Source organism: Pongo abelii, chromosome 14 (genome assembly GCF_028885655.2).
Source record: "Pongo abelii isolate AG06213 chromosome 14, NHGRI_mPonAbe1-v2.0_pri, whole genome shotgun sequence".
Taxonomy (NCBI): Eukaryota; Metazoa; Chordata; class Mammalia; order Primates; family Hominidae; genus Pongo; species Pongo abelii.
In genome coordinates, this window is record NC_071999.2 from 52,916,192 (window position 1) to 52,943,375 (window position 27,184).

At 37.2% G+C, this 27,184-nt stretch overlaps 1 protein-coding gene and 1 long non-coding RNA gene across 10 annotated transcripts in view; one reads left to right on the forward strand and one right to left on the reverse strand.

Annotated features, from left to right (window-relative positions):
- Positions 1 to 27,184, reverse strand: part of SUCLA2 (succinate-CoA ligase ADP-forming subunit beta) — a 154,865-nt gene that overhangs the window by 71,438 nt on the left and 56,243 nt on the right. For all 8 annotated transcript variants that reach the window (XR_010136636.1, XR_010136637.1, XM_063714634.1 and 5 more), the window contains 4 exon segments: positions 19,838 to 19,966; positions 15,195 to 15,333; positions 1,079 to 1,240; positions 823 to 965 (listed from right to left, as the gene is read on the reverse strand). Coding sequence is in view for 6 of the 8 variants with exons in the window: in XM_063714634.1 (XP_063570704.1) it covers positions 823 to 965; positions 1,079 to 1,240; positions 15,195 to 15,333; positions 19,838 to 19,966 (573 nt within the window). In the remaining 2 variants the exon portion in view is untranslated.
- LOC129049527 (uncharacterized) overlaps positions 1 to 27,184 on the forward strand; it is a 52,350-nt gene that overhangs the window by 7,359 nt on the left and 17,807 nt on the right. The window contains exons 3-4 of one of the 2 annotated variants that reach the window (XR_008512670.2): positions 1,912 to 2,029; positions 2,529 to 3,071. This is a non-coding gene — a long non-coding RNA (uncharacterized LOC129049527). Of the gene's footprint in view, positions 1 to 1,911; positions 2,030 to 2,528; positions 3,072 to 27,184 lie in introns of those variants that run through there. The other variant, XR_008512671.1, reaches the window with a different exon arrangement.

The window sequence follows — 27,184 nt, forward strand, 5'->3', positions numbered from 1 at the left end:
AATTCTAGTAGTAAGTACTCAACAGTTAGATAATTAGATTGTCTTTAATACTCTGCTTCTTGAGTTTAAGTCAAAAGAAGCTATAGAAATATAATTCCAATAAAATGTTTGTTTTAGTAATTACTAAACAAGGGAAATAATGCACATTTTACATCTCATTTTAGTTTAATCCTCCTTGCAAAATTAATAAATATGGAAAATAAGGCTGTAGGCTCAAAGGAAAAGGCATTGAAATAAATTTATATTTTAAACAATTCTACAGTCTAACACCACAAATAAAAATATACATTGTCAGCAGCATCAGCAATAAAAAATATTGATTAATGACCTACATATGTACTGGGCATTATACCAGACACTAGGAGAAGCAACAATTAGTAAGATATGATCCCTATCAGTGAAGAATTCTCAGTCTAAATCCAGTAAGAATAGTTCTACAGAGATTATTATCTTTTTTGTAAGCCTTACAAAATCTACATTGGCCACACAATAGATACACTCCTTAACAAATATCTAGTGATTAATAATATATATGTATTTTGAATTATGATACTTCACATCCCTTGTACTTTGATAATCATTAATAAACACATAGTTCTAAATTATGGCACATCTATAATGACAGATTACAAAAACATTAAAATGAGTGTCTCAGAAGAGTCTCTTGGTGAATTGCAAAAATCTTCAAGATATGATAGCAAAAAAAGACTCAAAATATATATTAAGACATATATATGAATTCTAAAACAAAAATATACATTTTTACATGTATTTATTTTATATATTTACATGACATAAAAATATATCAAGCCCTGCCCTTACCTTTTTATCTGAAGTGATAAGCTTAAATGCTTCTGTTACTTGATGGACTGTAGCACCACCACCAACATCAAGGAAGTTGGCTGGAGTCCCTCCATGAAGTTTTATTATATCCATTGTGGCCATAGCCAAACCAGCACCATTTACTATATAGGGGAAAATGATTTGTATAAGCAACAAACATAGAGAAAATAAATTAAACTTAGTAAATCCAAATTAAACTTAGTGAATCCAATTCTAACATAAAAACACATGGTACCTAGGCAGCCTATATTTCCATCGAGACCAATGTAGTTGAGATTTGCCTTAGCAGCATCTTTGTCCCTTTCATCTTCCTGGGTCCAGTCCTGTAGATCAAAGATTTTCTTTTGGCGATAGGCTGAATTAGAGTCAAAATTGATCTTTGCATCCATACACAATACTTCGAAGGGAAAAAGAGAAAAATGACCTTAATTTCAAGACACATACAATAAAGTATCAAATAATCAAATGGTCTTTAATTTAGGGAAAAGACACATTTTAATTTTGTTACTTAATGAAAATATTTCAATTTATGTTCACCATGAATTCAAACTGTTCTTTAAAAAAGAATATTTGGGAATTAAAACTGCCCCATCAAAGTTATTGGGTCTACATCCATGCTATGCACTACATAAAGAAAAAGAAACCTCAAAAATATTTTAAATTATTTAAAAATTGTCAAAAATTAACTATCCTTGTTCCTAGCTAACCCCATCACTTGGGCCCCATATCCCATCCCCTCTCCTCTACTCAAAAATAATGTTCCAGCAATTCCGTCTCCCCTACATTATAAATCTGCCTCCCCCACCTTACCTTTCTATTGGCTAAATCTTGCCTACTTGCTAAAACAGTTTTATTTCCTCACCTTAATAAAAAGAAAAAAAATCTTTTAACTCCTATCTCCCCTTTACTCTTTACTACATAGCAACTCCTTGAAGATTTGTCTAATTAATCGTTAAAAGAGGGGTCTCAGAACAAGGGTTTCTGGGGAAAAAAAAAGAAATAGAGGGGTGAGAAAACTATAGCCAGATTTGGCCTGTGCCTGTTTTTATTTTTATTTTTTTGAGACAGGGTCTCGTTCTCACATCCAGACTAGAGTGCAGTGGCGTGATCTCAGCTCACTTCAACCTCCACCTCCCAGGTTCAAGCAATTCTCATGCTTCAGCCTTCCGAGTAGCTGGGAATACAGGTATGCACCACAACACCCAGCTAATTTTTGTAGTTTTAGTAAAGATAGGGTTTTGCCATGTTGGCCAGGCTGGTCTCGAACTGCTGACCTCAAGTAATCCACCCGCCTCAGCCTCTCAAAATGCTGAGATTAAAAGTGTGAGCAACTGAGCCCAACCTGTGCCTGTTTTCAAATGGCCTGTAAGCTAAGAATGGATTTTACACTTTTAAAGGATTATGAAGACAAAAGGGGAAAAGAAAGAGAAGAAGAAGCAAAACAGCAGCACCGAAAACAATATGTGATCCATAAAGCCTAAAATACTTATTAACTGCCAACCCCTGTGCTTAAACTCCTTGTACCGAATTTTTTTCCTGCCATTCTCTCTTACACCCACTCTAATCAGGCTTTTACTTCCAGCACTCTACCAAAATGGCTCTTAACAAAGGTCACCTCTCTGACTTCACCTTTCAGTACTCTACCCCTTCCTCACTCCAATCTAAACATAACATTCTCCTTGCAGCTCCTGAAAAGATACAGGGTTGAAAGAAGCGAGCAATTTCAGCTGCTGCCCAACACAGGAGAAAAAGTTTGGAGCCCAGCTAAGTTAAGTACCATTAATACCAAAAGTCAATATTGTTTCAGAGGAAGATAATAGAATTCAGTCTTTATACCATAGCTCCCAAAATGTACAGTATATGAGTCAAACTTACTAGATCCGTAATGAAATGGGGAAATGTGACCACTGGTAAAGAGAAAAAACAGTCAACTGAAACCAAACCCATAGTAACCCAAATTTAGAATAATCAGAAGACTATTATAAACTTTTTAAAACATGTTTAAGGATTTAAGAGAAAATATGGTCATAATAAATGAACACACAGGTAATCTAAGCAGAGAATAAAACAAGGGAACAAAATGGAAAATCCAGAACTAAAAAGTATAATATCTGAAATAAAAAATTCACCGGATGAACTTAACAGCAGACTGGTGATGGGTCAGTGAACCTGAAGACAAAGAGAAATTTTCCAATCTGCAGAAGAAAAAAAAAAAAAAAAAAAAGAAACTGCACCTCAGTGACCTCTTGGACAATATCAAGAAGTCTAATGTGAAACTGGAAGAAAAGGAGAATGGGACAGGAAAAAAGTGATGAAAGAAAAATATATCAAGCCAAGATTCTATATCCAGTGAAAATACACTTCAAAAGAAGGACAGAATAAAGACATTTGCAGAATAATGGAAACAATATTCATCATTAGAAGACCTGCGCTAAGAGAAATGCTACAGAAAGTTCTTCAGGCTCCAGGGATGTAACGTGGAAATCTGAATCTAAAGTAGTAAATGTCAAGAAGGGGCAGTTTTGTTCCACAGGGGACATCAGGAAATGTCTGGGGGCATTTTTGTTTGTCACAAATGGAGGTTGCTACTGGCACCTGAATGCTACTGGATAAACATCCTGTTAAACATCCGACCAAGCACAGGACAGCCTCCCATAACAACAAAAAAATCAACCTACCCTAAAATGTCAATAGTGTCAATGTTGGTAAATCTTCATCTATGGGTAGGAAAGAACAACAAAAATATATGAGCAAACTGAAACCAACCCAATAGTCCCACAGCCTGTTCTTTTGGATAAACAGTGAAATTGATCTTTCTGGTCTTAAAGCTTGAAGCTCACATTTGTTTTATCTCAGTTCCTTCCTCAGGAAGGGACCCTCAGGGCTCTCAAAAAAATGTATCAAAGAACTGAAACTCACCAGATCACCACATCCAGACAATGAGACTAGACTCTGGACCCCTCATTCATCATGATTGCTTCCTTGACCCTCCCTAGTTCCTATTTTCTTACACATTGTTACTTTTTTTTCCCTGCTATATAAACCCCGAGTTTTAGCCAGTCAGGGAGATGGATTTGAGACTGAGCTCCGATCTCTTCAGCTGCAGCACCCGGCCTTCTTCCTTGGCAATACTTGTCTCAGTAATTGGCTTTCTGCGTGGCGAGCAGCAGGACCTAGACCAAACCCCTAGTGATTCTGTAACAGATTTTGGTTAGTTGACAGGGAACATGTTGCTTGTGACTCAGCTGACGTGGGTGGGGAGACTCAGAAACCATCCTAAGCAGCTGCCCACCCAATTTTGGCTGAAGGTGAGTGTCAGTCTCTCTGGCCCCACCACAGCCGGCCCCAACCACATTCCTGATTGCCTCATTAGAACTGCCTTTGAAACTTGACATTGCATCGATATAGGTAAGTGTCCTTTATGGGCCTAGACATAAGGATTTGCTCCTCTCAATTTGGGAAATCTTTAAAGAATTTTCATTTGTAGATTGAACAAGCCCAAATGACTGAGAGAGGGAAGAACCCTAACTGTTTCAGTAAGAACATTCTTGGAGGTTTTTCTGTAATTGCGTGTTGTGTCCGTGCAAGTGAGTGACCTTTGTGGGTACCGGACAGTTGGATCAGCTCCTCTCAATTTGGGAAATTCCTAAGAAATTTTTGTTTGCAGTTGACCAAGCCCAACTAATGGAGAGAGGAAGCACCTCAAGTGTTTCAGTTTGGACACTTTTGGGGCTTGTTTGTTGCTGTAGCAGTTGGATTGTGTTTGGGTGATTGTGTGTGTTTTATATAGTCATGAGAAATTAGAATTTGGTAAAATGATACACTTTTGCAATACTGTTTGGTCCCAGTGTTGTTTGGAATCTGGAGTTTGCTGCTGAATGAAAAAGTGGGATGGAGTTGTATGTTACCAAGACTTTTGTGCTGCTACGCTAAGCAGGATTGAGCCTGGTTAGTATGTGATGTTCTCCTTTGCTGATGTTTGGCCCCAGTGTTCTTTGGAGTCTGGGGAGGTTTGGCCTTTAAAAAATCAAACTGCCATGAAAACTGCTTTACCCAAAGTTTTGGTTCACAGCTTTCAGTGGATTACCTATTGGAGTAAACAAAATGTAACCATGTAAAATCAGTGAGTTTGTATTGCTATCTCATGGCTAGAGTTCCAAGGTAAACACTACTGGATTTTCATTTGTGTGCGTGTATACATACATGTCTAGATGTGTTTATCTGTATGTACACTTATTGTTATATGTTGTGTCTACCAAATTGGCTTATAAGTAAAAGAGCACTCATAAATTAAGTCCAAGCAATTTTTAAGTTCATGTGAGTTAAGTAAATCTTTACTAAACAAACTAGCTTTAAAATTGTTAGTAAAATGAAAATAGCAATGTCTTCAGAATTGTCAGCATACATTTTTGCCTAGATTTTATATTTGTCTCTGGTAGATATTTTGAGGTGTCAGGGTTTGGCATAGAAGGTTATAAAACTATAAACCCAGCCAAAACAAAATGATCTTTGTGCAAATTTTTTGATAAGACTAATTAAGTTATTGGTTTAATGAAAAGTTATTGGTGAAAATGCCTATGTAGTTAACTTTAAAGTTCTTATTTCAGTGAATGACTGATATTCATAGATTATAAAATGGTTAATAAGGAAATAACTTTAAATGATGGCATCTAATATATGTTTTCAGAAGTAATCTCGATAAACTTAAAAATGAAAGAACTGAATACTTGTAATTGGGATAAATGTTTTAGGTAAACTTCTTGTGTAATTTAAAATTTTGAAATTATTTTTGATGCTCATTGGATATCTGGGTCATTTCCAGTTAAGAAAGGGTTGTGATATAGGGAAATATGTTTCTAAAAATTGTGGAACTGTTCTCATCTATAAAATGCTAATATAGTTCAGGATTGCTTTCTAGGGTTTCACTAACATTTAAGGTTACTAAGGATAAGAAATAATATATAATTCTGTTTTAAAAATGTGCCCAAAAAAATGTTATGAGAAAAATAATAATTTTGTTTAATTCAGAAGTTATCTAAAAGTTAATTCAAATTATGGGCTTGAAAACGTTTTTTATGAAACAAGGTAGTAAGGAAACAAGTGGGGGAGAAAGGTGTGAAAAAAATTATGTATATGATGATCATGTATTTTTGGTAAGGAAGGTTATAAAGAAAAGATAATAATTTTGTACGTGAAAGGATCTTGTATGGTAAATTGCTGTCCTGGAGTAAAATGATGTTATTTAAAGAAATAAGAAAGAAGAAGGGAGAGGGAGAAGGAGTAGGGAGAAGGAGGAAGAGAGGGGGAGGGGAGGAGGAGGAAGGGGAGGAGGAGGAGGATGATGATGATGATGATCTGGGACTGATCGGAAAGCCCAGGAGAAGGAGGAGGAGGAGGAGGAGGAAGAGGAAAAAAATCTGGGACTGATTGGAAAGCCCAGGCATGTCATGGATGGTCTGTGTAAGTCATATGTAGCTTTTCTGGTTTTCCAGTGTGTCTGTCTTCATGCACAAAAAGAGAAAACAGAACACAGAAGAGTTTAGATAATAGATTCTTTAAAACCTGAGAAAGAGAGAAATTTGGCTAATTAACATTTCATAGTTAAAGCTCTTAGTCTTGATGAAGGTAAAATAAGAAACATTGTAAAGAAATGCATCAGCAATTTAGCAATTCTTAATAGTTAAGCATGAAGCCAGATCTAGTATGGACTCATATTTCACATACATGCTTGCATTGCTTCACACTATGTTAGTTGTTTTGCATGGATACTGCTGGCACTGGAGTATTTACTGGTCATGGGCCTAGAGTGAATTTCTTTATTGCACAGGATGTATGGTGATATTGGTGGACTTAAGGTTATTGAATTGTGTACCAGGAATAAAATATTCATCATGTGGTTTTTTGGGAGGTTCTGGGTAACACTGTAGCCTCCAGGGTAGACTGAGTAGGGGAAAGATTGAGGGCTGGGTTTCCTGTTTGTTTTTGCTTCTAATTTTCATTTGTTTGCTGTTGTTCTCCTGTGGGTTTTGCTTGTGTATGCATATATATAAAACCATAACTTTTTAAGTTTCTAATGGAAAGCTTTTATTTGGTTCTACAATTTGCCCTATTTATCTAAAGTTCCTAAGCTACTTTGGTCAAGCCTTTAAGATAGAGGACACCAGCCATTTAAAATTTGGTGGATTTTGCTTACCTCTAATGATCTAAAGAACTACAACAGCTTTAAGGTTTCTGGCACACACACACAAATAATAATAAAAGACAAGTTCTGAACAGTACATTATATATTCTGTTATTTGGAAAAAGTAGGTGAGAATAAAAATGTTTAAATGTTTATATCCAAGATAATTCAATTCAATCAATAATTTAATGAAGAAAAACTGTGATGTGAGTACAAAGTTCTAATGTTCAGAAAAGACTGGCCCTGTCATTAAGGAAATTATATTGATTAGGATTTCTCCTCAAACTAATTTAGTTGTGTTGACCATTATTAAAATTAAGTGATATTCATTTGAATTTAGTAGTAAAAAAAAAAAAAGAGACTTTCTAGTGACTTTTGATCCCAAGACATTTATCAATGATGGGCTTTCATGTGTATTTGTAAACAGAATATGTGCAGGTGTTGCACTGGTTTGAAGATTAATACTCATAATGAACTGCTTTTATAAGACACAGGGCCAGAAGTTAAAACGATTCAGTCCCTCTAGGCCCAGGGATCACTGCGGAAGAGGTAGCCATGTAAGATTGTAAAGGCTGATTTTGAGGGATAAGATCAGAAGTTTTCTATAAATTAAACATTAATACCAAAAGCACACTGATGCAAGGCCAGCATCTGGGTCTATGTGTTAGAAGAACATGGTTTTCTTGGAGCACTGATATGCTCTTTAAAAAGAAAATTGGGACCATAAATTAAAAGTTTATGGAAATCTTACCTTATGGTCAAACTGATTAAAATTAGATTTGTTTATACAGTTTTATTAACTTTAATAATATATCATATAAAGGAAAATTTTGGTTTTTGCTTTTGAACAAAATGTTTGTGTAATATTAAGAGATAAAAGATTTTGTTTACCTTCTGAGTAAGTTGCAGGGAGAAAATGGAGGGGAAGGGGCCAGACAGGTTTAGTTGGCATGCTATCTTTATTACATCTTATTGCTTAGGAAAATGAGTCTCCTCTCTATCAAAGAGTAAATGTTTTTGTATAATTTTGGCTAAATGAATGACATTTTACAGTGACTTTGTGATTCTATTTTGTGATAACAAGTGTCTTAAAACTTTGATATTTGGCAAACTTTCTATAAGCAAAATTTCAAGATCTAAATTCAGTCTTTTTGACCTCAAACTATTTTTTTTGGATATTAGGTTCCCTGACATCCAAGAGAGATATATTAGGCTTATTAGGCTTGTTATGTTAGAATTATACAGGAAGCATTATCAAATGTGAGGTAGTATTTAACTGTCTTTGGGTTATATTTATATAGATATGTTGTTAATATGCATTCCAGGATTGCATGACATTCCTGAAATTCTGATGTGTCTTAATATATGTTGTCAGTAGTAATTATGATTATGTTAAATTGTTGTATGCCACACAAGTAACCAAATATCCTTATCAACTGTCTTTATGACTGTCTTATGACTTTCGACATCCACAATTGATATACTGCTTTGAATCTCCTCAAAAAGTGACTTATAATCACCTATGTATGGCCCAGGGCTTGCTTCTTTGGAGGAGTTCATGAAAAGGACCCTTTAATGCAGGTTTCTAAAAACTTTGGAGTTTGTGCCCCTGGATTAGAGAGACCTTCCAGGACTCTAATTAAAGAGCTGATGTGTTTATAAAGATTGCTAACCCAATATGAAGCAGAGCAGGAGTTCATTGCATGGACTGAAATAATGAAGACTGAAATAATTTTTATGGCTTTTTTTGTTTGAAATATTGATGATTCTTTTGTTTGTTTTTTGTTTTTCAGAGTCTGGAGAATATGTTCCTTTTGAGCTATATATAGCCTTGATATATACTTTAAGTGTATTGAGTAGAGGATACTTTTATAAGTAGAATTTGAGGCATATTTCTCTCTCTGCCTAATTTCTCCAGAATTTGGAAACTGTGAATATTCTTAATTCATGGAAAATGTGTTTGTTTGCATACATTTAATAAAAACCTGTTTTCTTTTGTAATGGGACACAGCCGGAGGAACTGGCTATTTTCCTAGGACTTTGACTCAAATGACCTTGTGAAATGTTCCAGCAAAGCCAATTTGGAAGAATCTATGGGCAATGATTCTTGTCACACTGTGTGTGGGTAATCAGGCCAAGTATATGGGACTGAAGATTATTTTGCAGGTAGATTGGTAGAAGCTTATTTTGCAGGTAGATCCTGCTGTGATTTGTCTTTGGTGGAAGTGGTACGCCAGAGAGAGAAATATTATGTGTCAGAAGAAACTCTATTAGGTGAACCTTTGATTCCTGGGTGGCTACATGGTCACCTATGGTATGGAGCTGCCTATGACACCCTTCCTCAGCATGAAGCAGCCAGAAAGACCAATGACTGGATTCCTCATGATTGAGGAACTGATAAATAGAAAGGGAAGACTGAAACTGACCCAACAGTCCCATAGACTGTTCTTCTGGATAAACACAGAAATGGACCTTTCTGGTCTTAAAGCTTAAAACTTATGAGTTTTTCCTCAGGAAGGGACCTTGGGACCTCTCAAAAAAATGTATCGAAGAACTGCAACTCACCAGATCGCCACATCCAGACAATGAGACTCTTATCACTTATTCATCATGACTGCTTCCTTGCCCCTCCCTAGTTCTTGTTTTCTTACACATTGTTACGTTTCTTCCCTGCCATATAAACCCCTGGTTTGTCAGTCAGGGAGATAGATTTGAGACTGAGATCCTATCTCCTCAGCTGCAGCACCCAATTAAACCCTTCTTCTTTGGCAATACTTCTCAGTGACTAGCTTTCTGTGCAGCAGGACCTAGACCAAACCCCTGGTGTTTTGGTAACAAAATGAGTAACTATATTGAAGCTAATAAAAGCCATTTATGTAAATGTTGAATAAGAAAATTATAAACATAGAAAGTGGTAAAACTAGAATGAACCTTGAAGAACTCAAGTGGAATTAGAGTTATCAGTATAAATTTGGAGATTTTTAAAAACACAGAAGGCCGGGCGCAGTGGCTCACGCCTATAATCCCAGCACTTTGGGAGGCTGAAGCGGGCGGATCACCTGAGGTCAAGAGTTTGAGACCAGCCTGGCTAACATGGAGAAACACCATCTCTACTAAAAATACAAAAAAGTAGCCAGGCATGGTGGCACATGCCTGTAATCCCAGCTACTCGGGGGCTGAGACAGGAGAATCCCCTGAACCCGGGAGGCAGAGGTTGCAGTGAGCTGAGATCACGCCACTGCACTCCAGCCTAGGCAACAGAACGAGACTCTGTCCCAAAACAAACAAACAAAAAAAAACAGACATAAACATAGGTGTGTTTTTATGTATGTGTACAAACATATACATACACATACACACACACATACTTCTTGGTTCTGTTTGTTGAAAAGGCCTAGAAGCAGTGACACAATATTAGCAATATGCATTAAGTAGTATGTCTATCTTGGTACCTATTAATAAATATCGTTTTCCACAAAAAAAAAAGCCAGAGTCCTTTGGAGAAAAGGTGGCTTGCCAAACTGTGACAAGGAAAACAGAAGATAATCCTGGAATATCTTGTTGCACAAAATATAAAGCTTGCTCAAATAATAATATGGACATATCAAAAGGACAAAGGGAGGACTTACAGTCACACAAACCTTGCAAACGTTTGTAGCAGCTTGTTGGTAATAGCAAACTACTGGAAATAACCCAAATGTCCTTCAAAGTGTAAATGGGTGAATGAAATCAGGTACTTCTATACAGTGGAATGCTACTCAGCAATGAAAAAGAAACTATTGGTAGATGCAACAACCTGGATAGACCTCAAAGGCATTATGTATAGTAAAAAGGTCAACCTTAAAGGTTATATATTATATGATTGCATTTTTATAACATTCTCAAAATAAAAAAAAAACTATAGAGGATGAAGAATAGCCTAGTGATTTCTAGGGCACACGTAGAGGATGTGAATGCAAAGAGGTCTCCTGTGCTGATGGAACAGTCTGTATCTTGATTGTGGTAGTGGCTACTCAAATCTATGTATGGACTAAATTAAATAAAATTATACATATACACACAAATAACTGTAGGTTTAAAATGTTAAAAAAAATGGTGAAAACTAAGTAAAATATTTAGTCTAGCTAACAGTAATGAACCAATGTCAACTAACTGTTTGGGTATATACAGCTAAATAAGATGTCATCATTAGACCGGGCGCGGTGGCTCAAGCCTGTAATCCCAGCACTTTGGGAGGCTGAGGCGGGCGGATCACAAGGTCAGGAGATCGAGACCATCCTGGCTAACACGGTGAAACCCCGTCTCTACTAAAAATAAAAAAAATTAGCCGGGTGTGGTGGCGGGCGCCTGTAGTCCCAGCTGCTTGGGAGGCTGAGGCAGGAGAATGGCGTGAACCAGGGAGGCGGAGCTTGCAGTGAGCTGAGATCGTGCCACTGCACTCCAGCCTGGGTGACAGAGCAAAACTCTGTCTCAAAAAAAAAAGTCATCATTGGGTGAAGGGCATACAAGACTATTAATTTAACAACTTCCTGAAAGTCTGTATTTGTTTCAATATTGTAAGTTAAATTATAACTTTATTTATAATTTTTCATTTATTTAAAAAAAAAAAAAGAGGCCACAGGAGCAAGCCTGAAAGTGGCCTCTGCTGGCCAAATCTGGGATAGTCTGCGTAACAAAATAAGGATTAAAATGGATAACTCATTGATTAAAGAATGGATGAGTCCATCCTGATACAAATGATGGAGCAGAAGAGAAAGCTCTTCTGTATAATACAAAGCCAACTAGTAAATATAGAGGGAATGATGTAGTTAGAAAATCACCAGCAGATGCCAAAACTAATGGGTAAAAGTTTGACAAGGAATATAATATTTTCCCACAAATTTCATGGTAATTACAACGGGAAAAAATAATGACTCTATAATGAAAAAACCTTCTGGAAACTATCTTAAACAAGTGAGCCAAGTTAACATTATCAATACTGGAACAAACCAACATAATGTACCTCCTGACATCATGCACTATGAAGGAAAAAAACACCATGAGGAACATCAAACAGAGAAACACAAACTGAAGGGCATTCTATGAAGTAAATGACCCCTTCTTTTAAAAAAAAAAAAAAACAAAAACAAAAACAGGAACAACAAAAAATAAGATCAAGAAATAAACTTCCTGATCTGTTCCAGGTCAAATGGATGTGACAACTCAATTCAATGTGTGATCCTGGTGGTCCTGGGGGAAAATAGTATAAAGGACATCAGTAGGACAGCTGGCTACATTTGAATATGTATTATGAATTAGATAATATTTTCTCAGTATTAAATTTCTTGGTTTTAATAAATGTAGTCAGGTTATATAAGAGAATGTTCTTGGCTTGCACCTGTAATCCCAGGACTTTCAGAGGCTGAGGCAGGCAGATCACGAAGTCAGGAGATCAAGACCATCCTGGCTAACATGGTGAAACCCCATCTCTACTAAAAATACAAACAATTAGCCGGACACGGTGGTGAGCACCTGTAGTCCCAGCTACACGGCAAGCTGAGGCAGAACAATGGTGAGAACCCAGGAGGCGGAGCTTGCAGTCAGCCGAGATTGCACCACTGCACTCCAGCCTGGGCGACAGAGCAAGACTGTCTCAAAAAAGAAAAGAATATTCTTGTTTTTAGACACTAGAAGAACAATGTCTCCAACTTATTCTTAATGGTTCCAAATATATTTATATTTTTATACACACAAATGCATGTGTACACAGACAGAAAGAGAGCAGAAAGAGAATAAAACACAGGGTGAAATGTAAACAACTGGCAATGTTGAGTAAAGTGTATCTGGGAGTTCCTTATACTATTTATTTCTGTATCAAAATTTAAAAGTAAGGGGGAAAAAAGCACACATGGTACCATATTCACAGTAAGGAATGATTTAGTTCAGCAAAACATCACCCATTAAATTAAATTAATGCTGTTGAATAGGAAAAAAATTGGCAATTCTTATCCTTTTACTTTCCATATAAATTGCATAAGGATCCACTCTTGGATGGTTCTTGGACAGTTTTTAGTTAATCCTTAGATAATTACATTTAAGTTATATAGGCTGGTGCAGAAGTAATTGCCGTTTAAAAAAAAAAAAAGGCAAAAACTGCAATTACTTTTGCACCAACCTAAATATTAAGAAACTGACCCCTTTGATAATGAGTATTCCTCACAATTCCTACATTCCTTGCAGTTGTTCAGTTTGAAATATTTTCTCATTTCCATTACTATTTCTTCATTAATTCATAAATTATTTTAAAGCATTTTCTTTAAATAAAAAAAAAAATAGGCTGGGTGTGATGGCTCACGCCTTTAATCCCAACACTTCAGGAGCTGAGGTAAGAGGATGGCTTGAGTACACGAGCTGGATGAGCCTAGGCAACATATTGAGGGCCCGTCTCTACAAAAAATTTTAAAAAGAATTAGCCAGGCATGGTGGTGGCATGGGCCTGTAGTCCCAGCTACTCAAGAGGCTGAAGAGGGAGGATCGCTTGAACCCAGAAGTTTAAGGCTGCAGTGAGCTGTGATTCTGTCAGCGTACTCCAGCCTGGGCAACAAAGCAAGACTGTGTCTCAAAAAATTTAAAAATGTAATATTTTATATTAATTTCCAATGTTATTGCTTTGTGTTTACAGATCATTATCTGTGTTATGAATTCTTGGATATCTGCTGAAACTTTTTAATTTGTGACTCAGTATTAAGGTTTTTTTAATCAGTATTTGGATTAAAAAAGTGTTTTTCTAAATGTTGGGTAGTCCATTAAATTTAAAAAAAGGGAGGGGGCGGGGGGCATAAGGAACACCTAGTGAAGGCAATTTACTCTAACTTTAGTTTTACTAGAAAGTTTTAAAAAAGAAAATAAAGTTCTCACTGCAGAACCTTTACTTTAGCATTACTAAAAGTAGAATAAGATACTCTAAAAAACTAAAAGTAAAGCTAAAGTAAAATATTAATTGATTAAAGACTTAAAAAATGAAACAATTTAAAAAATAGAACTGACTAAACTGACCCAAAACAAAAAACAGAGCACATTGAGGATGAATATTTACTGATCTTAAGATGGAGAATAAAAAAATCTCTCAGCATAAAAGTAATGGAACTCGGCTGGGCGCAGTGACTCACGCCTGTAATCCCAGCACTTTGGGAGGCAGGGGAAGGCAGGTTACCCAACGTCAGGAGGTCAAGACCTGCGTGGCCAACATGGTGAAACCTCATCTCTACTAAAAACACAAAAAAATTATCCAGGCGCGGTGGTGCATGCCTGTAGTCCAAGCTACTTGGGAGGCTGAGGCAGAAGAATTACCTGAACCCAAGAGGTGGAGATGGCAGTGAACCCAGATCACGCCATTGCACTCCAGTGTGGGGGAAAAAGCAAAGCAAGACTCAGTCTCCAAAAAAAAAAAAAAAAAAAAGTAATGAGATTTGAGTACATGCAAAAACAAAAATATTTCCCCCAAAAATCAAATAACATTAAACAATAAAGGACAATCTCAGAGAAAGATTCACGCCAAATGTCAGAAAAAAGATTGACATCCCTAATATATAAAGACCCCATATACATAAAGAGTTCCCCAGGATATGTTATTAAGTGAATAAAGAAAGATGCAAAATGTATATAGTATGCAATCTATATATCCAGATAGCTAATTCCATAAAATTACAGTTCAATCACCACCACACTGCATACACTAACCCAGCACTGCCCAATAAAACCTTCTGCAATGATGGGAATGTTCTGTGTGTGTGCTCTCTTAATATGGTAACCACATTTGGCTGTTGAGTATTTGAACCATGACTAGTGCAACTAAGTAAATAAATTTTTAAATCTTATGTAACTTTAATTAATTTTTAATTAATTTTAATAACTGGCTGATAGTCACTGTATTGGACAGTGCAGTTCCAACCCCTCTGTGCACGTCTCTATAAGGTGTTCGTTTTATTTTTTGTTTGTTTTAATGGGTTGAATAGTGTGTTTTGTTTTAATGGGTTTAATATTTGTTCATATTCATTCTGTTAGTTTTTTTTAAAAAGCTTCTACATAGGTAGAAGTTTAACTTCTTTAACTTCCATGAGTTTAACTTCCTTAGGGAAGCATATTAGAGAAATAAATGCATAATCATGTTAGACAAAAGAAGATACTTTACCAGCTCCATCTGAATCTTCCACCATTGGATTTATTTCTATCATGGTTGCATCGTATTTCAGAAAAAGGCTGTAAAGCTTGACCATGTTTTCTGCTGCTGATTCCACAATAGTAGGTGGAAATCCCATCTTCTGTGCAAGCTGAAATCAACATGTCTTTTTATTATAGGTAGTTTGCATATGTCTAATCAACATTACTATAAATAAAAAGCCTGTAGTTTATCACTTAAATGATAAACATGAGTCATTTATAGTCAAACATTAATTACTGAAATAGCAGCTACCATTACTAAATGCTTAAACAAAACTTTTTATTCAAAATCTTCAAAAGGTAGATATTATGCCCATTTTATAGATAAGAAAGAGATTCAGAGAGATCAAGTAACTTGCCATTCATTGGCCTATATTCCAGTTCCATAGTGTCCATACTGCCTAAGCTTTACTGCCAACCTAAGCTGAAAGAAGAGGTTTATATTTTATTAAAACTATATATAAAATGTGACCCAGGCACAGTGGCTCACACCTGTAATGCCTGCAATTTCAAAGGCTGAGGGGGCCGGATCACTTGAGGCCAGGAGTTATGGACCAGCCTGGCCACCACAGTGAAACCTCGTCTCTACTAAAAATATAAAATGTGGACTGACAACCCTTATGATCCAAAGAAAAGCCAAAATATTAGAAGACCCTATTTTACCTTTTGTGTAATTTATAAAGTGTCTACCAAGCAATAAGAATACATGTTATACAGTCAAATGAGTGTTATCTCATTCATTCAAAAATGTACCAAGCACCTAACACATTCCAGGCACTGTGCTAGGCCCAAAAGATAAAGATGTTTAACTTTATAATATAATAAAAGAGTTTAGTCTTGAGGGATTCCCAAATAGAGATACCCACAGAGCTTTTAAACAATACAATATCAAGGTCCCAACTCAGAAGTTCTGGTTGACAAGTTATATACTGGATCAAGCATCTATCATGTTTCAAGTTCCATAAGCAATTCTGAACCACTGGTACAGAGGATACATGTCTATATGTTTATTCTAACAGTGCTGCCACTGCTCAGGAACACTATAGAGAATTCTTTCCTCTTTTTCAGTTGTTATCTAAAGTTGTAACACATTCTTTTGATTTTCAATAACAAAAAATCTTAAATTCTTTGAAGATGAAGAAGTTATTTGCAAAGAGTCAAATGCCAATAAGTAAAGTGAATGATCAAGCTAAACAATGTAGCCTGGGCGCAGTGGCTCATGTCTGTAATACCAGCACTTTGGGAGGACAAAGAGGGTGGATGACTTGAAGCCAGGAGTTTAAGACCAGCCTGGGCAACATGGTGAAACACTGTCTCTACTAAAAATACAAAAATTAGCCAGGTGTTGTGACACATGCCTGTAATCCCAGCTACTCGAGAGGCTGAGACACAAAAATTGCTTGAACTCAGGAGGTGGAGGTTGCCGTGAGCCGAGATCACACCACTGCACTCCTGCCTGGGCGACAGAGTGAGACTCTGTCTCCCAAAAAAAAAAAAAGCACTAAGGAATGTAATCTTTTGTTTTGACCTATTTCAAATAAAGAATAATATGAAAGTACCATTTTATTATGAAAGTTTTTCGCTGTCACAACTCACCTAAAAAAACAAAAACTAAAACCAAATGTTTAGGCTTAAACATTTGAAAACTACAAAGTAATTCTGATCAATCCATTATGACATCAATTTTCTAATGCTAGGCTCTGTTTCCACTCACCATCATGCAAAATGCTATAATCTTAGATTATTCCTCCATGCATTCTTGTAAATCAAGTATTTTCTTCCTCATCTAAATTTCACTCTCCAGTCATCATCTTCACGTAACTACCTAATAAATCAAATCCGTGCCTTTTAAACATTTATATCATTCATTTGCCAAAATTAATTTGCTTTACTCTCCATCAGAAACATTTCTCTATCTCCTTAAAACTTTGTGCCGGTCAAAATTCTTGCCCTTGGCTGGGCACGGTGACTCACGCCTGTAATCCCAGCATTTTGGAAGCCCGAGGTGGGCAGATCATGAAGTTAGGAGTTCGAGACCAGCCTGGCCAATATGGTGAAACCCCATCTCTACTAAAAATACAAAAATTAGCTGGTCATGGTGGCGGGCGCCTGTAATCCCAGCTACCTGGGAAGCTGAGGCAGGGGAATTGCTTGAACCCAGGAGGCAGAGGTTTCAGTGAGCCAAGATCATGCCACTGCACTCCAGTCTGGGCAACAGAGCAAGACTCTGTCTCAAAAAAAAATAATAATTCTTGCACTTGCTGTACTTCAATACCATAAACTTATTCTGACATAGTTTTCTCATTAAGAAATGTTTAAGGAGAATGGTGTGAACCTGGGAGGCAGAGCTTGCAGTGAGCCAGGATCGCGCCACTGCACTCCAGCCTGGGCGACAGAGTGAGACTCCGTCTCAAAAACAATAAAAAATAAAAATAAATAATAAAAAAAAGAAATGTTTAACTTCAAAGTCCAATATTCGAATTCTTCTTTTAAGATGAGTCATTAGACCAGGCGCAGCAGCTCACACCTGTAATCCCAGCACTTTGGGAGGCCCAGGCAGGCAGATTACTTGAGGTCAGGAGTTCTGGAGCAGCCTGCCAATATGGTGAAACCGTGTCTCTACTAAAAATACAAAAAAAAAGTTAGCTGGGCATGGCGGTGCATGCCTGTAATCCTAGCTACTTGGGAGGCTGAGGTGGGAGGATTGCTTGAACCCAGGAGGCGGACATTGCAGCGAGCCAAGACTGCGCCACTGCACACTCCGCCCTGGGCGACAGAGCAAGAATCTCCATCTCAAAAACAAACAAATGAAAAGATGAGTCACTTATTTTTATATCCAAAGCAAACAATTTAATTCAATAGCAGCATTACAAATATTACCAAGCAACTCTCACAAGGCCTTAATATTAAACTCAATGGGGGCTTTTTTTTTAGTGGGGGGAAGAATGGAGGGAAGCAGCACACAAGGACAACAGAGAAAACCAGTAAAACTAGGCAAAATTTTATTGTGAACATATACAAATTGAAAGAATTGAAAGAAGGACCACAGCATTTATCAAATTCTTAAAATCATTCATAAACCACAGCTCTATTATGGAGATATATAAGACAGTGTCCCATCCATTCTATACAATTTACAGAAAATAAAGGGGACACAGGAATATTTTAAATGTTTAACCACTTAAACCATGGAGATATAAAATCCAGACTACGAAAAACAATGAATAATAATCACCTCAGTTTCTTCAACAACTAAACTGAAAGAAAAAAGATGACAGCAGAAAAGAGAAACCTATAAGTTATAAAAGACCTGTGAGACTTATCAGTCAACAGCAATGAAGGGACTGGACGCGGTGGCTCACGCTGTAATCCTAGCACTTTGGGAGGCCGATGAGGGCGGATCACCTAATGTCAGGAGTTCAAGACCAGCATGGCCAACATAGCAAAACCCCATCTCTACTAAAACAAAATACAAAAATTAGCCGGGCATGGTGACGCGTGCCTGTAGTCCCAGCTAGTCAGTAGGCTGAGGCAGGAGAATAGCTTGAACCCAGAAGGCAGAGGTTGCGGTGAGCCAAGGTGGCGACACTGCACTCCAGCCTAGGTAACAGAGCAAGACTCCATCTCAAAGAAAATAAATAAAATAACAATGAAGGACCTTATTTGGATCCTGAGTCAAACAAACTGTAGATGAAAAATTGATTTGAAACAACTAGAGAAATTTGAATGACTAAGTGATGATACTAAGAAATTATTGTTGGCTGGGCGTGCTGGCTCACGCCTATAATCCCAGCACTTTGGGAGGCTGAGGCGGGTGGATCACCTGAGGTCAGGAGTTTGAGACCAACCTGACCAACAAGGTGAAACCCCATCTGTACTAAAAACAAAAAAATTAGGCAGGCATGGTGGCAGGTGCCTGTAGTCCCAGCTACTTGGGAGGCTGAAACAGGAGAATTGCTTGATCCTGGGAGGCGGAGGTTGTGGTGAGCCAAGATGGCACCACTACACTCTGGCCTGGGCGATGGAGCAAGACTCCGTCTTAAAAAAAAAGAAAGAAAAGAAAAGAAATTATTGTTAATTTTACCAGATAGGGTAATGGTATAGTGACTCTTTTTTTTTTTTTTTTTTTTTTCTGTTGCCCAGGCTGGAGTGCAGTGGCACAATCTCGGCTCACTGCAACCTCCGCCTCCTGGGTTCAAGCGATTCTTCTGCCTCAGCCTCCCAAGTAGCTGGGACTACAGGCATGCACCACCATGCCCGACTAATTTTTTTTGTATTTTTAGTAGAGACGGGGGTTTCACCATATTGGCCAGGCTGGTCTCAAACTCCTGACCTTGTGATCCGCCCACCATGGCCTCCCAAAGTGCTGGGATTACAGGCGTGAGCCACCATGCCCGGCCAGTGACTTTTCTAAAAGAATCCACACTGAAATATTTATAGAGATATGAAAAAATTGTAAATAATTCCAAAATGAGCTATTTCAAACAAGCTATTAACTTGCCCGACACTCAAAATGTTTAAATAAATTTTGACAATTACTTCAGTTGTCCAGTTATCTTTAAGTATCATAATTCTCTAATCATAAGCTAGAAATTTTTCAGGAATACAACATACGTGGAGAGCTTGTTCCTTTTTGATGCCTTCTTCAATATCAATAGGTTCTTTAATTATTGCTTCAGGAGTCTCAGCAGCAACATCTTCAATGTTGACACCACCATGTGAACTTCCTATTAATACAGGACCCTGGCAAGGGAAGGAAACAACCAAAACCCTAGATTTATTTTAGACTCATCAATGAAACTTTAAAACCTACCCGTGCATAATATCAGATGTAAGCATCTATTACTCTCTACCCACATTTTAAAATTTTCTTGAGAATTTATCCTCACATCTCCAGCATAGTGCCCTCTTATAAATATTCAATTAAAGCAATGGAAAAAAAAGTAAAAAAAGAAGAAAATAATGGCTTGCCTGCAAGGAAAACAGATTTAAAATATACACAAAAACTTACACCACAATAGCAACAACTTGGAACCAACCCAAATGCCCATCAATGACACATTGGATAAAGAAAATGTGGCACACATACCATGGAATACTATGCAGCCATAAAAAAAGAATGTGTTCATGTCCTTTGCAGGGACATGGATGAAGCTGGAAACTATCATTCTCAACAAACTAACACAGGAACAGAAAACCAAACACCACATGTTCTCACTCATAAGTGGGAAATGAACAATGAGAACACATGGACACGGAGCAGAACATCACATACCAGGGCCTGTCGGGGTTGGGGCAAAGGGAGGGATAGCATTAGGAGAAATACTTTATGTAGATGACAGGTTGATGGGTACAGCAAACCACCATGGCACATGTACACCTATGTAACAAACCTGCACTTTCTGCACATGTATCCCAGAACTTAAAGTATAATTAAAAAAAAAAGAAAAGAAAAAAAAACTTAACACCAAATATGTAAACATATATATGTGAAATATAACCTATGCATTTTTCATAAAAACTGAGGGGACATTAAAAGTATTGCTTAAAGCATAAACACTAGAAAATCCTGAAAACAGATATTTCAAAGAAAAAGCCTAAGAAAAGGGAAAGTCTAAGCTCTAGCCCTACTGCAAGACAATAAAAAAGAAAGCTGGCCAGGCACAGTGGCTCACACCTGTAATCACAGCACTTTGGGAGGCCAGGGCAGGAGGACTGCTTGAGTTCAGGAGTTCAGGAGTCAAGACCAGCCTGGGCAACATAGTTAAGACTCCATTTCTACAAAAACTACAAAGAAATTAGGCAGGCATGGTGGCATGCCCCTTTAGTCCCAGCTACACAGCAGGCTGAAATGGGACGATGGCTTGAGACTGGGAGATCAAGGCTGCAGTGAGCTGTGATCACACCATGGCACTCCAGCATGGGGACAGAGCAAGACCCTGTCTCAAAAAAAAAGTAAAATAAAATAAATAAAAGAGAAAGCTAACTAGTTTGAAAGAATAGCTCTGGCTATTGTCATGAACAATATGAGAAGGTAAGGTATCAATACTAATAATTATTAACCTTTAAGGCCTTGAAAATCAATCAAGAAAAAATCATAAATTATCTAATAGAACTACTAATTTATGCATTAAACTAGAAATAATGTTAACATAAAAAAAAGAGAAACAGTAAAACTGTATTTAAAGATTATTTACTGACAGGAAAATACTGATCTATAGTGGGTAATGTAGTGTATGTTTACATGTAGTGTTATGTATGAAAAAAATGATACAAAGCCCTAGGTTGTTTTCTCAATTGTATTATTTTTTAACATAAAGTGCGTTTCAATGTGCTCCATATTGACAGAAACAATAAAAGAGTGGGAAATAAAACATTAAAAGACTTTTGTTATTTTAAATGCAACTATTTTCCAAATAAAATTCTTTTACAATGAACATACTATTACATCCAGAAAAAAGAACAGGCATGATAACTTTTTTTTAATCAAAAGACTAATTCCACTTTTCTTTCTTTTTCTTTTTTTTTTTTTTTAATATGGAGTGCCGTTCTGTCACCCAGGCTGGAGTGAAATGGTGCGATCTCAGCTCACTGCAACCTCTGCCCCCCAGGTTCAAGGGATTCTCCTGTCTCAACCTCCCAAGTAGTTGGGATTACAGGCATGCACCACCATGCCCTGCTAATTTTTGTATTTTTAGTAGAGACAGGGTTTTACCATCTTGGCCAAGCTGGTCTCGAACTCCTGACCTTAGGTGATTCGCCTCCCAAAGTGCTGGGATTATAGGCGTGACCCACCGCGCCCAGCCTAATTCCACTTTTCTATCCTAGCATTTAGTGTTTTAGTAACATACTCATTTAAGGTATAAATTAAAGGAATAGTATTGCATTCATTACTGTTTAGAGAACGAAACAGTCCTTCAAATACTTAAAATAGGGCAATAACAAAAATTAAAAAGAAGAAGAATCTATCACTTTTTTAAGAGTGTTAAACTTTTATTTAGGAAAAAATGATTTTGTACCATGTATTCGATTTCTGTATATATTTGTAACAAGGAATTTGGATGACTTTTGTCCCCAGGGTCTTGGAAGTAACTTCTAAACCCTCCGACCACATCTGATAGTTGATGCTACCAAGGAGCCTCACGGTGGGCCCCTAGACAGTTTACACTAAGGAGATGCCTCAGGCGGGCAATGGCCATGCCAGAAAAAAGATTGATAATGTGATTAGAGGTTTGGGGCTTTCAGCCAAATTATATCAACCCACTCTGCATAGAAGAAACGGGCTAAGTCAACTGCACACACAATGATTCAATCAATGATACCCAGGCTGGGTGTGGTGGCTCACATCTGTAATCCTAGCACTTTGGGAAGCCAAGGCAGGAGGACTGCTTGAGTCCGGGAGTTCGAGACCAGCCTGGGCAACATAGTAAGAACCTGTCTCTACAAAAATTTAAAATAAAAAAAAATTTTCATTTAATGCCTACACCATAGAACCCCAATGAAAACTCTGGACACCAAGGTCAGCAAGATGACAAAATAGGAAGCCCAAGACCTTGCTCCCTGACAAAAACACTGACTTTAGCAACAATATATGATCCAAAAACCTTTTATGACAATGACAGTAACCAATTAGGAAGTCACAGTACCCCAGGTAAGCTCAAAGCCAAGAACATCTGCAATGAAATTGGTAAGAAAAGCCATTTCATTTCATCCACATCAGCATCCTTCCCCCCACCTCTCCAAACTAACATAGTTTGGGATTAAGAAGCTTCTCCATTGGGAGAGAAAGAGAAGAGTAGAACACATGTTCAACATTCCAGCTTCTTGGAGGGCTGTCCAAGGGACTGTTTCCTGTCTCAACTGACATGGGTGCTGATGGAGAACCAGCATACTCTGGATGCCTGTGGGGCATCGAGAACAAAGGAGAGTACACAGGCTCATGGCAGAACCAGAAAATGTGTAACATCCCAGAGAGAAGTTGACACAGCTTGCCACAACTGAGAAAACACACCCAGCTCCTGATTTTTTTACAGGTTGAGTACTCCTCATCTGAAATGCTTAGGACCAGAAGACTTTGTTTGGATTTCTTTGAATTTTGAAATATTTGCATTATACTTACCATTGGAGCATCCCAAATCTAAAAATCTGAATTCCAAAATGCTCCAATGAGCATTTCCTTTAAGTGTCATGTCAGTGCTCAAAAAGCTTAGGATTTTATAGCATTTTGGATTTCAGAATTTCAGATTTGGGATGCTCAACCTATATTAATACCACAAGAAACTAGAAAAAGAATAACTAAACCCAAAGTTGGCAAAAAGAAGAAAATCATAAAGATAGAGCAGAAATAAAAGAAACAAGGAATAGAAAAAAAAAAATCAACAAAACTGCAAATTGGCTCATTGAAAAAGTGAATAAAATTCACAACCCTTTAACGATAAAACGATAGAAAAGACTGAAATAACAAAAATCAGAAGTGAAAGGAGACATTACAACTGTCACAGAAAAACAGTCTGAGACTGCTATGAAAAATTATGTATCAACAAATTGAATAACCTAGAAGACATTGATAACTTGCTAGAAACAATCTTCAAAATCATAAAGAAATAAAAAATATGAACAGCTCTATAACTAGTAATGATACTGAATCAGTAATCAAAAACTTCTGAGCAACAGGAAGCCCAGGACCAAATGGCTTCACTGGAAAATTCTATCAAACATTTAAAGAACTGAACCAATCTTTCCCAAGCTCTTTTTAAAAAATTGAAAAGGATGGAAAATTTCCATACTCACTCTATGAAGCCAGCATTACCATGATACCAAAATCAGAAGGTATTAAAAGAAAACTACAAGCTAATAGCTCTGAAAAAATAATTTTGAAAAAAAAACTCAACAAAATACTAGCAAACTGAATTCAACAACACATTAAAGGGACTTTACATCATGATCAAGTGGGACTTAACTCCTAGAATACAAGGATGGTTCAACATACAGAAATTCAGTGTAATACATCCTATTAACAGAATGAAGGACAAAAACCACAATAATCTCAATTGATACATAAAAGGCATTTAACAAAATTGAATACCCTTTTACGATAAAAATTCTCAACAAAGACTGAAGGAAACAACCTCAATATAATAAAGGCCATATAAGAAAACTCATAGCCAACATCATACACGATAATGAGAAACTGAAAATCAATGTGCAAAAATCACAAGCATTCCTATACACAAATAATAGACAAACAAGAGCCAAATCATGAGTGAACTCCCATTCACAATTGCTACAAAGAGGATAAAATACCTAGAAATACAACTTACAAGAGATGTGAAGGACCTCTTCAAAGAGAACTACAAACCACTGCTCAAGAAAATAAGAAAGGACACAAACAAAGGGAAGAATATTCCGTGCTCATAGATAGGAAGAATCAATATCATGAAAATGGCCGTACTGCCCAAAGTAATTTATAGATTCAATGCTATCCCCATCAAGCTACCAATGACTTTCTTCACAGAATTAGAAAAAACTACTGTAAATTTCATATGGTACCAAAAAAGAGCCCATAAAGCCAAGACACTCCTAAGCAAACAGAACAAACCTGGAGGCATCACGCTACCTGACTTCAAACTATACTACAAGGCTACAGTAAACAAAACAGGATGGCACTGGTACCAAAACAGATATATAGACCAGTGGAACAGAACAGAGGCCTCAGAAATAACGCCACACATCTACAACCATCTGATCTATGACAAACCTGACAAAAACAAGCAATAAGAAAGGATTCCCTATTTAATAAATGGTGTTGGGAAAACTGGCTAGCCATATGCAGAAAGCTGAAACTGGATTCCTTCCTAACACTTTATACAAAAATTAACTCAAGATGGATTAAAGACTTAAATGTAAGACCTAAAACCATAAAAACCCTAGAAGAAAACCAAGGTATTACCATTCAGGACGTAGGCATAGGCAAGGACTTAATGACTAAAACACCAAAAGCAATGGCAACAAAAGACAAAATTGACAAATGGGATCTAATTAAACTAAAGAGCTTCTGGACAGCAAAAGAAACTATCAGCAGAGTGAACAGGCAACCTACAGAATGGGAGAAAATTTTTGCAATCTATACATCTGACAAAGGGCTAATATCCAGAATCTACAAGGAACTTAAACAAATTTACAAGAAAAAAAACAAACAACCCCATCAAAAAGTGGGAGAAGGATATGAACAGACACTTTTCAAAAGAAGACATTTATGTGGCCAAAAAACATATGAAAAACAGACACTTTTCAAAAGAAGACATGTATGCGGCCAAAAAACATATGAAAAAAAGCTTATCATCACTGGTCATTAGAGAAATGCAAATCAAAACCACAATGTGATAGCATCTCATGCCAGTTAGAATGGTGATCATTAAAAAGTCAGGAAACAACAGATGCTGGAGAGAATGTGGAGAAATAGGCATACTTTTACACTTTTGGTGGGAGTGTAAATTAGTTCCACCATTGTGGAGGACAGTGTGGTGATTCCTCAAGGATCTAGAACCAGAAATACCATTTGACCCAGCAATCCCATTACTGAGTATATACCCAAAGATTATAAATCATTCTACTATAAAAACACATGCACACGTATGTTTATTGTGGCATGATTCACAATAGCAAAGACTTGGAATCAACCCAAATGCCCATCAATGATAGACGGGATAAAGAAAATGTGGCATATACACACCATGGAATACTATGCAGCCATAAAAGGGATGAGTTCATATCCTTTGCAGGGACATGGATGAAGCTGGAAACCATCATTCTCAGCAAGCTAACACAGAAAACAGAAAACTAAACACCGCATGTTCTCATCATAAGTGGCAGTTGAACAATGAGAACACATGGACACAGGGAGTGGAACATCACACACCGGGGCCTGTCGGGGGGTGGGGGGCTAGGGCAGAGATAGCATTAGGAGAAATACCTAATGTAGATGACAGGTTGATGGGTGCAGCAAACCACCATGGCACGTGTATACCTATGTAACAAACCTGCACATTCTGCACATGTATCCCAGAACTTAGAGTATAATAATAATAAAAATAAAAAAGAAAACTTACAGCCAACATCATACACAAAAATGAGAAGCTGAAAGCTTTTCCTCTAACATCAGAAACAAAGCAAGGATGCCCACTCTTCCCACTTCTATTCAACATAGCACTAGATGTCCTAGACACAGAAATCAGGTAAGAAAAATAAAAAGCATCCAAAGAGAAAAGGAAAGGTAAAATTCTATGTTTGCAGATGAGATGTTGTCATATGTAGAAATCCCTAAAGATTCTGCACACACACACACAAAACTCTTAGAATAAATCAGTTCAGCAAAGTTGCAGAAGACAAAATCAACAAACAAAAATACGTTGCATTTTAACACAGTAACAGTGAACAATGTGAAAAGGAAATTATGGAAATAATTCCAGTTAAAATCAAAAAGAATAAAATACTTAAGGATAGCCTAATCGCGGAGGCATAAGACTTATGAACCGAAAACTACAAAACACTGCTGAAGGGAATTAAAGAAGACACAAACAGGCAGGGCGCGGTGGCTCACACCTGTAATCCCAGCACTTTGGGAGGCTGAGGCGGGCGGATCACGAGGTCAGGTGATCGAGACCATCCTGGCTAACATGGTGAAACCCCATCTCCACTAAAAATACAAAAATTAGCTGGGCATGGTGGCGGGTGCCTGTAGTTCCAGCTACTCGGGAGTCTGAGGCAGGAGAATGGTGTGAACCCAGTAGGTGGAGGTTGCAGTGAGCTGAGATCATGCCACTGCACCCCAGCCTGGGCGACAGAGCGAGACTCCATCTCAAAAAAAAAATAATAATAATAATAATAATAAAAAGACACAAACAAATGGAAAGACATCTTGTGATCACAGATTGGAAGACTTAATATTGTTAAACTGTGCAT